General features: G+C 40.6%; 1 protein-coding gene across 4 annotated transcripts in view; it reads left to right on the forward strand.

Moving 5' to 3' along the window:
- LOC113407540 (protein-associating with the carboxyl-terminal domain of ezrin-like) overlaps positions 1-15593 on the forward strand; it is a 30511-nt gene that overhangs the window by 432 nt on the left and 14486 nt on the right. Inside the window, exons 1-6 of one of the 4 annotated variants that reach the window (XM_026656161.2) lie at positions 4873-4956; positions 5927-6214; positions 6712-6897; positions 7721-7834; positions 8924-8980; positions 10724-10826. In XM_026656161.2, coding sequence (XP_026511946.1) covers positions 6050-6214; positions 6712-6897; positions 7721-7834; positions 8924-8980; positions 10724-10826 — 625 coding nt within the window. In that variant the 5' untranslated portion in view covers positions 4873-4956; positions 5927-6049. Of the gene's footprint in view, positions 1-4872; positions 4957-5926; positions 6215-6711; positions 6898-7720; positions 7835-8923; positions 8981-10723; positions 10827-15593 lie in introns of those variants that run through there. The other 3 variants (XM_026656163.2, XM_026656160.2, XM_026656164.2) reach the window with 3 other exon arrangements.

Raw genomic sequence — 15593 nt, forward strand, 5'->3', positions numbered from 1 at the left:
GGGTTATCGGTGGGAGAGGTAGCGGGTGTGTGATAGGAGGTAGATCCTTTCCTCGCTCAGGGCTAGGGTTCTGCCTGGCAGCTCACTGGCTGGCTGCCCCCAGAGGTCACTAATCTCTCCCTGGGCTATCCCAGTGGCAGCTTGCCAGGGCCCACGAGTCTATCAGGTGACTTTGGGGCACAGGGTGGGATATCGTCCCATGTCCCTGTGATGGCACTGAGGCAAGATCACGGGAGCCAGGTGCCCTGACCTCCTTCCCAAGGGCACCTGCTGGGTCTGAGCAACTTTGTCAGGAGATCTCAATGAATGTTTATTTCTTGTCAGGGGGTTTCAATGGGTGTTTATTTCTAGTGCAAATATGACATTGCAGTTCAGTCACCCTGTGGGAGTTTTGTGCTTTGTGGGGACAAATATGCTTGGGCTGTGATACAACTCCCCTTGACTTTACCAGGCCCCTGGATGACTAAAGTTATTTATAACTCGGCAGCACAGATATTTGATCCCCTGGTACCAAAAATCCAGTCTGGGGAACAATACTTCCCGGGTATACATTCACTCGGTACCCTGGAATTGTTATGGGTGACTTGTCAATAAATAATTTGTAATTTGAAACTGGGTAATGGGCAGACCGGATGCTTTCAAAGTACCTTCCATAACTTTAAAACATATCTTTTCCAATCCCCAACCTCCAAAGTTTCAGCTGTCCTCAAGGAAGGCTGAAATGGAAATTTCCTTTCTTGCCAAAAGATGCCATTTTCCATTGTTCACATACTATATTTGGTTGTAAGGTTGTTCATGAGCTGTCTGTGCAAACTGCAGGATGGCAGTTTGACCCATGCAGTGAGTGATAAGTTTAGAAATTCACTCTGTGCACTACACCCAAAAGAGGCACTGGGATGATTGCTGTTGGGAAACACTGCACTAGCCTGGGCAGGGCATCAGACTAGTTTAAGAAGTTGCAGGGTGGAGGACGGGATGAATGGAAAGCTGCATAATGTTGGATGAGTGGAGATAAAGTTGCATGACGCCTTACTCATCTGCTCCCAAGGCAACACTGAATGCATCTTTGATTGTGGTGGTAGTTCATATGTAGAGGGCTACAGACTCAGGCAGCAGCCTACTCTTTACTTGGCTCCACCACAAGAGGGCATGATGCCCACCTCCATGGATCTACAAATCAACCCTCAATCCCAAGGATTATACAGCCTTCTGGTGAAAAGGGAAAGGCGAGAAGCAAGCAGGGAATAGGGAGCAAGAAAATGGAAAAAAGGGGAAACAAGGTGGGGAGGAAAAAAGATGGAAAAGAGCCAGAATGAGTGAATGGGCAGAGGAAAATGGAGAGGTTGTAGTTGTGCCAGGATATGATATGGGTAACGCAGTGTGAACGGGCACCCAATCCATCAAAGGGGGATGGGGACCTTCACCAGAAAAAGGTTGGTTAGCTTCTGTTTCAGTATCTCTATCTTGGGGTGCGAGAGAATGTTCCATGGGGCAATTATATGTTTGGAATTCCTTGCATGAAAGGTGATGATGTTCTGTGTCACTATTTTTTGTTTGAATTGATTTGTTGAAGATGGTCGTCTCTTTCTAGGGTGAACTGATCGGTGAAACCAAGATATGAAATATCCTGTTTTTTTCCACGCATTCATCCCCTACTATGCTTAGTCTCAAAAGTGCTTTTTGCTTGGATGAAGGGAGCTGATGTTTACACATATGACTTTTTTCCTAAAACTCCATGCCAAGCATTTTTGTCTAAGTCCATGAAGTGAGCTTGGTGTTTAGTCAGGTGAGAGAAGAGCTCTCCTGACTCTGGTGGCAGTGACATGAAGTACATGCAGCCTATTGTGTCAGCTGCCAGGAGACAATTGGCTGGAGGGACATGTAATAAAATGAGATCTGTCCAAAAGCAAGAATTTCAAGAAGCTGGATTCACTGGGCAATCCCCTTCTACCACAAAGGTAGAAAGTTAAGGGTACTCAGTGGTTCTGGCTTTGCAGCTAAAGGATGAACACACAGCTTGCTAGCTGCAGGTTTTTAGTTATGAAGGACTCAAACAAAAATAAATTTCTTTAGTGCTTGTAAAAGATGCTCCTTTGACAGTCCTGGAGAAAGAAATGTGTTTATCTGCCTCTTTTGTGTTGAAGTGCGGGGTATTATCAGCATGAATTTGAAATGTCTGCATTACTCTTAAATGGCAAAGCCGCACATGAATTACACAGGTTATCTTAAATTTGTGCCGTGTGGGGAGCATAGACTTTTTGTGGAGGATTGGTCAGCCGTTAGGATGATCAGCTGGTATCCACTACCCCATGACCTCCAAGGTGGTTCTGGAACCAACATTGCTTATTGAAAGAAATAATCAATACGTAATCAACTGTCCTTCAAAAGGTAACAGTGTTTTTGTTCAGGCACCAGTTACGAGAGGACTATAGAGCAGTTGTGTGGACCACCGCTAGCTGGGCCACAGAGATGCCTCTTGTATTTATCCCTCAGGTCCAGAATCTTGATGTCTTTGAGGATAAAAAAATCCAAACCACACAGATTTCCAATTGTATCTATTTTATTAACTAAGGCCTAGATATTTTTGTCCCCTTAACATGTTAATGCCTAACTGATTTAGGAGCCTAAGTCTCACTTTCAAAAGTGACCTAAGCACTTAGGAAGAGATTTAGTGCCTAAAGTTACTTTTGAAAATGAGACTTAGGCTCCTAGGTCAGTTAGGTGTTGAAACGCTGAATGGAGCAATGACTAAATACCTTTAAAAAAATCTAGGCCCAACTACTTAAGCAAAAACATAAAATAAAGTAGATATAAGCAAATTCAATTGGAACAAAGTGGGTTAATATAAAATCAGTCAGGGTAATAAAATCAAGTCATTATCAGATTGAATAAACTGTTTCAAATAAATTAACAATTTTTGATAAGCTCTCTGTAATGATTTGACATGGTAGCAGTCTTGTTTAGCTATCAGATCCCAAAGTAATAGGGCCATTGTTGATCTGGATGCCAAGTGATTCAGGTGATCCAGGGAGGGACATATCACTCCCAAGTTGAAGCTAATGTTGAGACTGGCAGCTCTGATGACAATTAAGACAGTGTGCTCAAATTATTTGTGGTTAAGTAATAGAAATCTGTCCATTCCCCAGCCCCCAATAGAGGGTTACATGAAACATTCCAACACAATTCAAGATGACCACAGCTTGTTACATGTTAATGTTCAAATGTCAAATTTAGGTAAAAACATAATTTCTCAGGATTAAACCTACAAGTCTGGACCCATGAAATGTGTGCAAGAGATCTTTTAGACAGTGAGGTTGTTTAACTGAGGACTGTTTAGGTATTTGAGGAGCTATTCTATAGGCACCATTCTTGAATTCTATGGACTCAGTCCCCATGCTCTCCTGTGCATGCGCATGTACACACTACCAGCCATCTGCTGAAGGTAACAAACAAGTGTCCTAAATTACTTGAGTCCCCCATTAAAAGAAGTACTTTCCTGTTTGAAAGTGAATTTTTCTGTTTCTGTAGAAAGTGTTTCACTCTCTTTAATGTCAGATATAAGCATGGTCTGAAATTTGGCCCCTTTTTGCATATAAAGTGGCCTTTCAGTCCATCTCCTTCATGCCATCCTGCATCCATTTAGTTGCTACAAGCTGGTGGGCTGTGTGTCAGAGAAGAGAGATAAGAAGCTGTACTACATTCCAGTTTTCAAAGAGAGACAAACAGTTCAGTCCCCACATCTGACCTTTATTAAAATAGATACATCCTACTGGGAAGCATATGCAGGATTCTAACTATCTGTTAATTATAGAACAGCCATCTCTCCATTGCTGTCCAGGCATAAAAAGATGATAGTGTTTATGTAAGATTTGTATAAAATCCATACCCCACTATTGTGGGTGCCCCCTGCTGGGCTTCTAGCTTTGGATGACACACTTTCATACCTAGTTACATCTGTTTAAAAAAAAAAAAAAAAAAAAATTCATTCCCAAAGTTCACACTGACTATATGGATTGCACAACTGGTTTATTGCATAATTAATAAGAATTTATCCATTTAATATGAAACATTTAGACTGTAATGCACCATATTTTTCAAGGCAACCAGATAACTAATTTTTAATTGAAGCAATAAGTGAGAAGAAAACCAAGAACCTATAACCGAAAAATCTCCCAAAACATATCCAGACTAATAGAGAGAAGCCAGAATGGAAGCTTTGCCTTATAAAAATCAGGCCAAGAGGTCAAGAAGTGTGGTATATTGCTTTCAGCAATAGTCTGTGCCTCATGCTTCAGAGGAAGGCGAAAACTACCATAATGCAATCATCCAGCTGTGCAAAATAATATACATGGGGTGGGGCAAGAATTCCTTTCTGATCCCCACAGTGCTGAGCAGATGCCCTTGAAGATGAGACATGATTTCCCTTCCCTTAGCCTGCATTTCTACATATTTTAGTTTTTGATAATTTAAGAGAGGCCAAAGTTTTGGGTATATTATGGAGAAAGGTTTGCTCATAGCCTGAGGTAGCCTGCCAGCACGACACTGATTATAGAGCACAGGCCTATCCTACCAATGCTTTTAAAAGGGCTTCTGCCCCCCAGAAGAATATTGCGTGTGTTCCACTGTTATCTTCTGGAGCTGGTTCACAAGCAAGAAGTAAAACAAAAATTCAGGTTAACTTTATCTCCACTATAAATATGGTGGTGGGGGGAGGAGGATTAGGTTTGCCTGCCTGCCAACATTAGCCAGATGGAGGGAAGGCACTCAGGAGGAAAATACATGCAGTTCTAAGGCGTGTCATTGCAAGCTACAAATACAAAAAGAGGCGAATTGGGGTGGTGGTGGTAGAAACTAAAAGTTGTGTCCAATCAATCCTTCAGTGCTGGTGTCTCCTGCGACCGCCGTTCTGTCAACACTTTGTGATGATGCACCTGCTACAGCTGAGCAGCAGTGGAGGTGAATTTTGCTTGATATACCAAGTATATAAGGAAACACCAAAGAGATTAAGGAACTCCTTCATTTGTCAGTACTGCACCAGCAGGGTGGTGTAGCAGACCTTTCTAATTCCATTTAATTTTCATTGTAGCTTTACCTAATGAAATATTTAGATCTAGGGAGATAGTTGGCTCAGGGGATTTGGTGATGGAAAGAGGAGCCCCTCACCTCGAGATTCCTGATTTGTTTTGGGGTTTTTTGTTTTGTATTTTTTAAAATCAGGTTTAGATTGGTGGGGACCAAAAGTCATGACTGTCAGGTGACTTAAAGCTATATCAGTTGTTGCCTTTGGTGAAGATCCAATAGGCAGTTAGTCACATGACAGATCACCATCACCAGGGGGCCACCTTTTGGCAGAGACTCCAAAGATTGAATGGAAACTGAATTACCCTGTAGAGTGAGATTGAGACATACCCCAGTAGTGTAGACAAGGCCTAAGTCGATCTAAGTTACGCTACTCCAGCTACGTGAATAACATAGCTGGAGTCAACATAGCTTAAGTCATCTTACTGCCGTGTCTACGCCGCACTGTGTCGATGGGAGACACTCTCCCATCAATTTACCTTAATCTTCTCATTCTGGTGGAGTATCAGAGTTGACCAAAGAGTGCTCTGCAATTGATTTAGCAGGTCTTCGCTAGACCGCTAAATCGACCCCCACTGCATCGATCGCAGCAGCATCAATCCTTGGTAAGTGTAGACATTGCCATATTAGCAGTATCTTGTGGTATAGCTTGCACTGAGCTGTTTGTGCTTTACCTGTTCCACAGCTAAAGTCTCTTATCTCTAGAGCTGTCCAAGCCCTTTATTACCTTTACAACATAAATGACTGAGTTTTAGATTTTTATCTACTGAAACTCCAGGGAGAGAACTGTTGACTCAAGTACATCAACAAGATGAGTTTTTTTGATGTTTTGTTTCACACTTTTCAGAAAATGTTCTGAAGAATAAATTGGACGGTGCCAGTTGGAATTAAATTGTCTGAAAAACCTCTGTTCACCCTAAGGCCTATTTGACACCGAGAGAGCTTCCACAACGGCCTAATTCTGCAAGTGATGGGCTCGGAGAACAGTGCTTTAAAGAGCTACACACTGGAAGAGCCGCCGTACACCTTACCAACTGGACTCACAATTTACCCAGCTGTACTGCAAGATGGCAAGCTTGCCTCGGTCTTTGTGTATAAAACAGAGAATGAAGACACAGTTAATAAAGCTGCCAAGGTAGAGAACGTGGCCTTGCTGAATAACAGGCTTCTTGCTAATTCTCTTTGCCTTTTCTAGTATCAAAGTCAAGCTATCAGTTCCTGTACATGAATGTCCTCAAAGCCCCTTGGGAGGGAAGAGGAAGAAACAGGTTAATTCAGAATACGTTTGAAGGGTAATGATCCCTGCTTCTAGCAGATCTCCTTAATTACAGGGACACTCTCACAGCTCCCAAATACAAGTTTTGTTTTATTTTTTTATAAGATTTTGATATGACAAGAAACATTCTACAGTGTGATCAAAATAAGAGCAGTGTGTGCTGGTGGGCATTCTGGTAGGGAGTGGGATTGGAATTTATAATTCCCTCCAGAAAACTCACTTAAAAGGACATTAAGGTTGTGTGGTTAAGCACTTGCATGTGAGGAGATGCCAAAGTGATGAATCCCCACTAAACCCCCTGCCTATAAAGGATGTGGGATATATACCAACTTGTTTCCTCCTTGTCATTTTTGAAGCACCTGAAAACCTTGCGCCATCCTTGCCTTTTGCGCTTCCTCTCTTGTACCGTGGAAACAGATGGGATTCACCTGGTTACAGAGCGTGTAAAGCCTTTGGAGATGGCGCTGGAGATGCTGTCCTCAGATGAGATCTGTGCAGGGATCTATGACTTATTGCTAGCTCTCATCTTCCTTCATGAAAGGGTAAGTTCTCAACAGAAACAGGTGTGAATGTGTAAGGTTTGGGCTCCCAGCAGGAACAGGTTTATGTGAGCAGAGGGAAGGCTTTATCAGTGGGCTTACATGGATGATTGTGAGGTATTGGACCTTAAAATCTCACGTTTCTTGTTCCCTGCCTGCTTTTTATTTCACTTGTGACATGGCATTAGCAGCTATCTCAGACTGATAGAGAATAGTACTTTATACCATCTGGCAGCTGGTGTTCCAGACTGCTTTTAGGCGGTACAAAGAATTCTCACTAGCTGTTTTTGAGGCAATGAATAATGATAAAATGTATCTGAAGAGCCAGAACAGGGAAGATAATTATGAAAATGTCATGACTTTATGGCCTGAGATCGCATGACTTGTCAGAGCTATGAACAAATGCTGCTGGAAAACGGATTCTCAGCATAACATATTTGTTTATCATCCTGGTGGTACATAAGATATCAGACTTTGTCCCTGGGTCTAGCAGTGCTTTTTAGGCATGTGTTCAGGATTGAATTAGCAAATCCCAGATCTGAAGCCAGTGTAACTTTAAGTCTTTGTGCTCAGATATGGAGGGCCTCTTGTAACTTGCAATTAGAGTAAAAGGACTGTGATAGTTAAACTTGGCCTCCTTTAAAGCCTCAGTCCTTGTGAAAGGTGCCGTTTGGCCTACAAAAACCATTAAGGAACCTGCAGTATAAATGCTGATCTGTGTACTTTTCAGCAGCTTTTTCTCAGATCATCAGGGCACCTAATTAGTGCTAACAAGGATTTAATGCCTTCATCGATCCCCAGGTCTATTGTTTATTTTATATTTTAGGGAAACCTAACGCATAACAACGTCTGTTTATCATCTGTATTTGTAAGTGAGGATGGGCACTGGAAACTAGGAGGAATGGAAACAGTTTGCAATCTTAATGAAGCCACCCCAGAGGTAAGAGCCAAACAACCCACTCACAATGCTTGGAACAAGGATTTCTGGCTTGTTGGGGATCCATCATTAGAGAGCTTTGCTCAAATTTAAAGTGTATCCAATTGCCTAAATTGAGAATTAATATTAAAAGTGTATCCGCCTGCTTCCCAGATCCGTGGCCTGAATGCTTGCTCTAAGGACACAGTTACCATAAATGACCATGTGTGGGTAAAGTCAACTAGTCATTCGAGGAGACTAGAAGTGGCTGCAAGGAGGTGTTAGGGTTGGGGAGAGGGAAGGTGGGAACAAGCTTGAAGTCTGTCCTCTTTACTACTGCTGCTACTGGTTAGTAAAAGAGTTTACTTTCTTTCCCTGAAGCAGAAAAGCTGAATCCAGATTAAAACAGGTTAACATCCTCACTCATTTAAAGGGCACTTTGGTTCTCCCTGCTGGCATCTCCATTGGACATTAGGGAGGAAAATGTCTGTCTTGAACTCAGCTGCATCCTGTGCAGAGTCAATGCTGCAGTGAGACACTACTCAAATACATTCTGGCTTTCATTCCAAAGGATCCCCAAATTCTTCATAAATTGTACCCACATAGCATCGCTAACAGTTTTACCACCTCCTGGAGAGGGACGGCTGGCCAGGCAATTGGTACCTTGTGTGATGCACAACATTACAAGAGGTGAAATTTTGACCAAGAGCATTGGAGTAAAATCCCACTATTATTAAAGATCCAGAGGTCCAGGTACAGCATGTGGGGATATGGTTTTAAGACTGAAGGCAGAATTGACTCTAGTAAGATTCAGCAGCTGCAGGGCATCTCGGTGTTTTACCCTTGATGCTTAGACCCCAGAGCTATCCCTCCAGGTTGGTAAGGTAGTGAGGCATATCCTATACTGAATGTGAAAGGGGGGAACCCACTGTTGTACATTCAGCCAGTCTTGACTGGCCATGGAGAGAGAGAGGAGCGGCGAGAGAGGGAGAAGGAAAAAAAAAAAGGGCAAAAAAAGCTGGGTTTCATCCACTGCTGCTTGGTGCCAACTCACCAAGCGATAAATGATTAGCTCAAAACATTTAACATGAAGTTTTCCTTTCCTCTTTCTAGTTCCTGTGTGGTATCAAGTCAGTGCGAGACCAGGCAGCCATCCCTCCTGAAGAGAGGGTGAGTAGCATTGGGTTGATCAGAAGTTAATCTGTTTTTGCTGCAGGATTTTTTGGTTTTCGATATTGAAGCAAAAAAGCGCAGAAAGCAGTTTCAGCCCATATATATCTATAAATGATGTATTTCTTTAGATTTATATAAAATAGAGCATGCTTAGATGTGGAGGGATATGTCCATCTAGATAACTTCAGAATTGTGTTGTACTGTCCATAACTTGTATATTGTGAAAGGGGGAGATGACTCAACGGAATAAGTTAATGACAGAGCAACAGCCCTAACAGCGAATATTTTTTTTACATTTGTGTCCCAGCCTTAATATTTACAACAACCGTGCCCAAAATTTTTCCACCCGAACACTTGCAATTTTTCATATACGCTTACATAATTAATTTTTAAAATAGTGAAATGACAGTATTTGCTTATATCTGTCTCTTGATAAATAAATACAAAAATATTTTCCCCAACAATAAATATCCACAGTTGATGATTACAGAGTTACAGTTACAGAGGAGGGCGGTTGTAGGATGAACAAATGCTCAGAGATCTGCCAGAGATTCTTTTGTTTTCATGCTTTTTTTTTTTTTTTTTCTCTCCTCTCCTTTATCGGGATGGATCTACATGGAATGTGATAGAACATGTCTTTATTTTATAGCTCCAGAACTAGTTCATATCTCCAAGGAAGATCCCAAGTTAGGCATTTTCCGTTTTCAAAAAAGCATTCTGTACTCTTGCTAGGTACTGGTTCTGTTTCTCTTAGGAAGTCTTAAAGTAAATGGCCTGCTATATTATTTACTATTTCTGTTAAATTGCCAGAGGACCACACAGCTAAATAGCCATAAAAAGACTGGCCAATAATCTTCCAGAACCAACATCGGCCAAATAAGACTTTGGTATTTTTAATTATTCTAAAGCTGAGCAAATTTTTTTGCACCGAGTTTTATAAGATAAAATTGGCCAGAAGAACAGGCCAGTTCAAGTATTTAAAAGGTTGCTGGGCATGTATAGAAACTGATTATTGAACACCACTCGTGGCCATTTGAAGGTTGTGGTTGTTTATGTAAATGTTATACTCCCAAGAGCAATCCAGTCACATGTATTCTAAGAATTTAGAAAATGCCAGTTCTGAAACTGAAGCCAATTTTTGTGCTATGCAGAAAGTCAAAATTTAAGAAGCTGGTAAGCTGCACTCAGAAAAGAAAGTCATCATCATCTTGAACCTTTGTATTTTAAAACTCACCAATTTCATTTTGTAAAACTTGGTGCAAACAATATGCTCATCTTTAAACTATAAAGAACCTAAAGCTTCATTCCGCTAACATTTGCTGAGAAGTTGTTGATCCTTTTAAAGCTACATAGTTTTGTGGCGCTGTTGCATTTAATGTCCATGTGTTTCCCTTATTAACCAACTGTCATGTCTATAGTGTAATGCAGACTGCTTACAGACTAGAAGAGAGTGAGTTCTCTCCCTGGTTAACATTGGTTTCCATAGAAATGCAGAAAGCTTCTGGCTTACAGTTGCTGGATGAACTCATGGGGCACTGTTTAACTGTGATGTTCTTGTTTGTGTGTCTGGGCTGTAAGTTCTTTAAGGCTCTAGAGAGGCTTTTGAGTTTTGCATAATATTCCACTTGTAATGCATTGAGTGGAGTAATGGTACTATACAAAGAACCAGAGGGTGTAAGGAGAGAGTAGGGACTCATGGAGACTGTATAGCAGGCTCCTGCTTTATGATTATTTTTTCAGTCTGCAGATTTCAAAATTCTTCCTGAGAGCCACGGACATGCCCGGGATGCCTATTCATTTGGAACAATGGTTGAAAATCTGCTGACATTCTTAAATGATCAGGGTGAGAGTCCTCAAAGACAAGGAATAAAATTACTTTATTTTGCTACCTCCCATGCATGAATGACCCAAAGTATTCATTTTCCAATAGGAAAGAGTGTCTCAGAAGAAGCATGACAAAACTTTTATTGCAGAGAAGTGATTGTCCATTTCACTCTCCACGTATTTCAGAAATGAGAAACTTTCCCATAAGAGCTCTTCCTGTTCCATGCTGTCCTTCACAGGACAAGAGACTTCTTGGTGGTTGCTTTTTCTGTATAGCTTGCATAGTGACTGGGAGTCCAATCCAGGCATCAGTGACTGGGGTGGGAATTTTTTTGTAATGGAAACTAGGGTACAGTGGTGTTAGGGAGGATTGTCCAGCAGCTGGCATCCTGGTTTGGCTGTTGGGATGCTATGTCTGATTCCAAAATCTCACTTCCCCTGTGCATGACTTTGGTAAATTGTATAATCTCTGTCAGCTTTCCCTATCTGCAAAATTTAGATAATGGATTTATCTTTTGTAAACCACTTTACGATGCTCAGTCAAAGAAAGTATGTAAATGCAAATTACTATTAAGATTGATCCTTCCCTGCAATTAGAAGGTAGAAATGACACACAGATTCATGGATTCTAAGGCTAGAAGGGACCATGTTGATCACCTAATCTGACCTCCTGTATAATACAGGGCATAAAACTTCCCCAAAATAATTCAGAGAGCATATTATTTAGAAAAACATCCCATTTTGATTTTAAAATGATCAGTGATGGAGAATCCACCACAACCCTTATGAATTGTTCCAGTTGCTAATTATTCTCAGTTAAAAATGTACACCTAATTTCCAGTCTGAATTTGTCTAACTTCAATGTCTGGTAATTGGATCATGTTTTATCTTTCTCTGCTAGATTGAAGAGACCATCATTATATATTTGTTCCCCATGGGGGTACTTTATAGACTGTGATCAGGTCACCTGTTAAACTTCTCTTTGTTAAACTAAATAGATTGAGCTCTTTGAGTCTATCACTAGAAGCAGGTCTGCCGACAGCAATTCCAGGCCCCAGGGCAGAACAGTCAATGGGCTCCAGCCTGCACAGACGCGGTCCACCTGACATTTGGGCGGTGCCGCCGGCTGCGCAGGCTGATGCCCAGCGAGCTGCCGCCGACTGCCTTCACTGCTGCCGGTACCACCCCGCACGTGCCTAGGAGCCCTGCCCTGCAGCCTGCCCGGGCAATTCCACATGAAATCCTTTGAAATCGCCCGAGCCCCTGGGCAATTGCCCTCTTTGCCACCCACTGACCCCGTTTACAGTTACATTTTGCAACCTATCAGTTAGCCAGTTTTTAATCCATGTAATGTATGCCATGTTCATTTTATATCACTTTAGTTTCTTAATCAAAATGTCATGTATTACCAAGTCAAACCCCTTACAGAAGTCTAAGTAGATTACATTAACTCTATTACCTTTACCAACCAGGCTTGTAATTTCGTCAAAAAAAGATATCTAGTTTGTTTGACAGAATTTATTTTCCATAAACCTATATTGATTTGCACTGATTACATTACCTTCCTTTAGATCTTTATTAATCAAGTCCCATATCAGCTGCTCCGTTATCTTTCCCTGGATTGGCGTCAGGCTGACAGGCCTATAGTTACCTGGGTCATCCCTTTTATCCTTTTTAAAAATTGGCACAACCTTAGCTTTCTTCCAGTGTGCTATAACTTCCCTGGTGCTCCAAGACTTAGGCCTGGTCCACACTAACCCCCCACTTCGAACTAAAATACGCAACTTCAGCTACATTAATAATGTAGCTGAAGTCGAAGTACCTTAGTTCGAACTTACCGCGGGTCCAGACGCGGCAGGCAGGCTCCCCCGTCGACTCCGCGTACTCCTCTCGCGGAGCAGGAGTACCGGCGTCGATGGCGAGCACTTCCGGGATCGATTTATCACGTCTAGACAAGATGCGATCAATCGATCCCAGAAGATCGATTGCTTACCGCCGGACCCGGAGGTAAGTATAGACGTACCCTTATTGAAAAGCAATGTTAATGGTCCAGCAAGCTGCTCAGTCAACTCTTTTTAAAACTCTTGGGTGCAAGTAATCTGGACCTGCTGATCTAAAAATGTCTAACTTTAGTAGCTTCTGTTCAGCATCCTCCAGAAATACCGGTGGACTAGAAAGTGTTATCACCGTATGATGAGACCGTCATCTGTTTTTCCTCAAATATAGAACAGAAATACTTACTGAACACCTTTGCCTTTTCTGCATTATTACTGCTAATTCTACCATTTCCATCTAGTAATCAACCAATACCATGGTCAAGGATTTTTTGTTCCTAATTAGGGCTGTCGATTAATTGCAGTTAACAAATGCAATTAACTAAAAAAATTAATTGCGATTAATTGCAGTTTTAATCGCATTGTTAAACAGAATACCAATTGAAATTTATTAAATATTTTGGATGTTTTTCTACATTTTCAAATATATTGATTTCAGTTACAACACAGAATACAAAGTGTACAATACTCCCTTTATATTAATATTTTTATTACAAATATTTGCACCATAAAAATGATAAACAAAAGAAACAATATTTGTCAATTCACCTCATACAAGTACTGTAGTGCAATATCTGTATCCTGAAAGTGTAACTTACAAATGTAATTTTTTTTGTTAAATAACTGCACTCAAAACCAAAACAAAGCGAAGGTTTAGTCTACTCAGTCCTACTTCTCATTCAGCCAATCGCTTAGACAAACAAGTTTGTTTACATTTGCAGGAGATAATGCTGCCACTTCTTGTTCACAATGTCAACTGAAAGCGAGAACAGGCGTTCGCATGGAACTTTCATAGCCGGCATTGCAAGGTATTTATGTGCTAGATATGCTAGACATTTATATGCCCCTTCATGCTTTGGCCACTATTCCAGAAGACATGCTTCCATGCTGATGACGCTTGTTTAAAAAAAAAAAAAAGTGTTAATTAAATTTGTGACTGAACTCCTTGGGGGAGAATTGTATGTCTCCAGCTCGATTTTACCCACATTTTGCCATATATTTCATGTTATAGTAGTCTCAGATGATGACTCAGCACATGTTCATTTTAAGAACACTTTTGCTGCAGATTTGACAAATGCAAAGACAGTACCAATGTGAGATTTCTAAAGATAGCTACAACACTTGACCCAAGGTTTAAGAATCTGAAGTGCCTTCCAAAATCTGAGAGGAATGAAGTGTGGAGCATGCTTTCAGAAGTCTTAAAAGAGCAACACTCCAATGTGGAAACTACAGAACCCAAACCACCAAAAAAGAAAATCAGCTTTCTGCTGGTGGCGTCTGACTCAGATGATGAAAATGAACATCCGTAAGTCTGCACTGCTTTGGATTGTTATTAAGAAGAACCTGTCATCAGCATGGACATGTTCTCTGAAATGGTGGTTGAAGCATGAAGGGACATATGATTTAGCACACCTGACATGTAAATATCTTGCAACACTGGCTACAACAGTGCCATGAAAACACCTGTTCTCGCTTTCAGTTGACATTGTGAACAAGAAGTGGCAGCATTATCTCCTGCAAATGTAAACAAACTTGTTTGTCTAAGCGATTGGCTGAACAAGAAATAGGACTGAGTGGACTTGTAGGCTCTAAAGTTTTACATTGTTTTATTTTTGAATGCAGTTATTTTTTTGTACATAATTCTACATTTGTAAGTTCAACTTTCATGATAAAGAGATTACACTACAGTACTTGTATTAGGTGAATTGACAAATACTATTTCTTTTGTTTTTACAGTGCAAATATTTGTAATCAAAAATAAATATAAAGTGAGCACTGTACACTTGGTATTGTTATAATTGAAATCAATATGTTTGAAAATGTAGAAAACATCAAAAATATTTAAATGGTATTCTATTGTTTAACAGTGTGATTAATTGTGATTAATTTTTTTAATCGCTTGACAGACCTATTCCCTAATATATATATGTCTTATTGTCCTTAACTGTACTGGGCATGGATTTCTCCGTGTCCCTTGGCTTCTCTTATCAGTTTTCTACAATTCCTAACTTCTGATTTATATTCATTAGTATCAACTTCCCCTTTCTTCCATTTGTTGTATATCAGTTTTTTTATTTTTATTTTTTACAGTTGCCTTCACTTCCACTCTAAACCAAGTTGGATTTTTAACTAGCATGGGACTTCTTCCTCAATTGTGGCATTTTGGCTTTTTGGGCACTTAGTAGGTGTCCTTAAATGATTTCCAATTATCATTCACAGTTTTCTGGTAAATTCTTCCTCCCAGCTGATTTGGCTCATAATTGTTTTCAGCTTTTTGCAGTTGGTCCTTTTAAAGCACCAAGTATTACTGGTCTGGATATTCTTCTTCTTGTATATTATAAATCTGAGCAAGTCATGATCACTTGTACCTACCATTAACTTTTAGTTCTGTGATCAGTTCCTCTTTATAGTTAGGACTAAGTCCAATATAGAATTCCCCCATGTTGGCAGCAACACTTTTTGAGTTAGGAAATTATAGATGACAATGTTTAGAAATCCCAAGGATGTTTTAGTCCTGGCAGCATGAGACCTCCAGCATATGTCACTCAGATTGACGTCCTGTCCCACCCCCTCTCTCCAATCACCCAGGTTTCTTTCCTACGAATTACAGACAGGTGTGTATGGAGGTGGTCATCCAGTTCCCTAGTGTGATTTGATGGTCTGTAGCAGACATCAACTAATAATCCTATCTTGTGCTTTATCTGTTAGGACATTGATCCATAAGCATTCAA

Source organism: Terrapene carolina, unplaced genomic scaffold (genome assembly GCF_002925995.2).
Source record: "Terrapene carolina triunguis isolate 2854851 unplaced genomic scaffold, T_m_triunguis-2.0 Scaffold212, whole genome shotgun sequence".
Lineage (NCBI taxonomy): Eukaryota > Metazoa > Chordata > Testudines > Emydidae > Terrapene > Terrapene triunguis.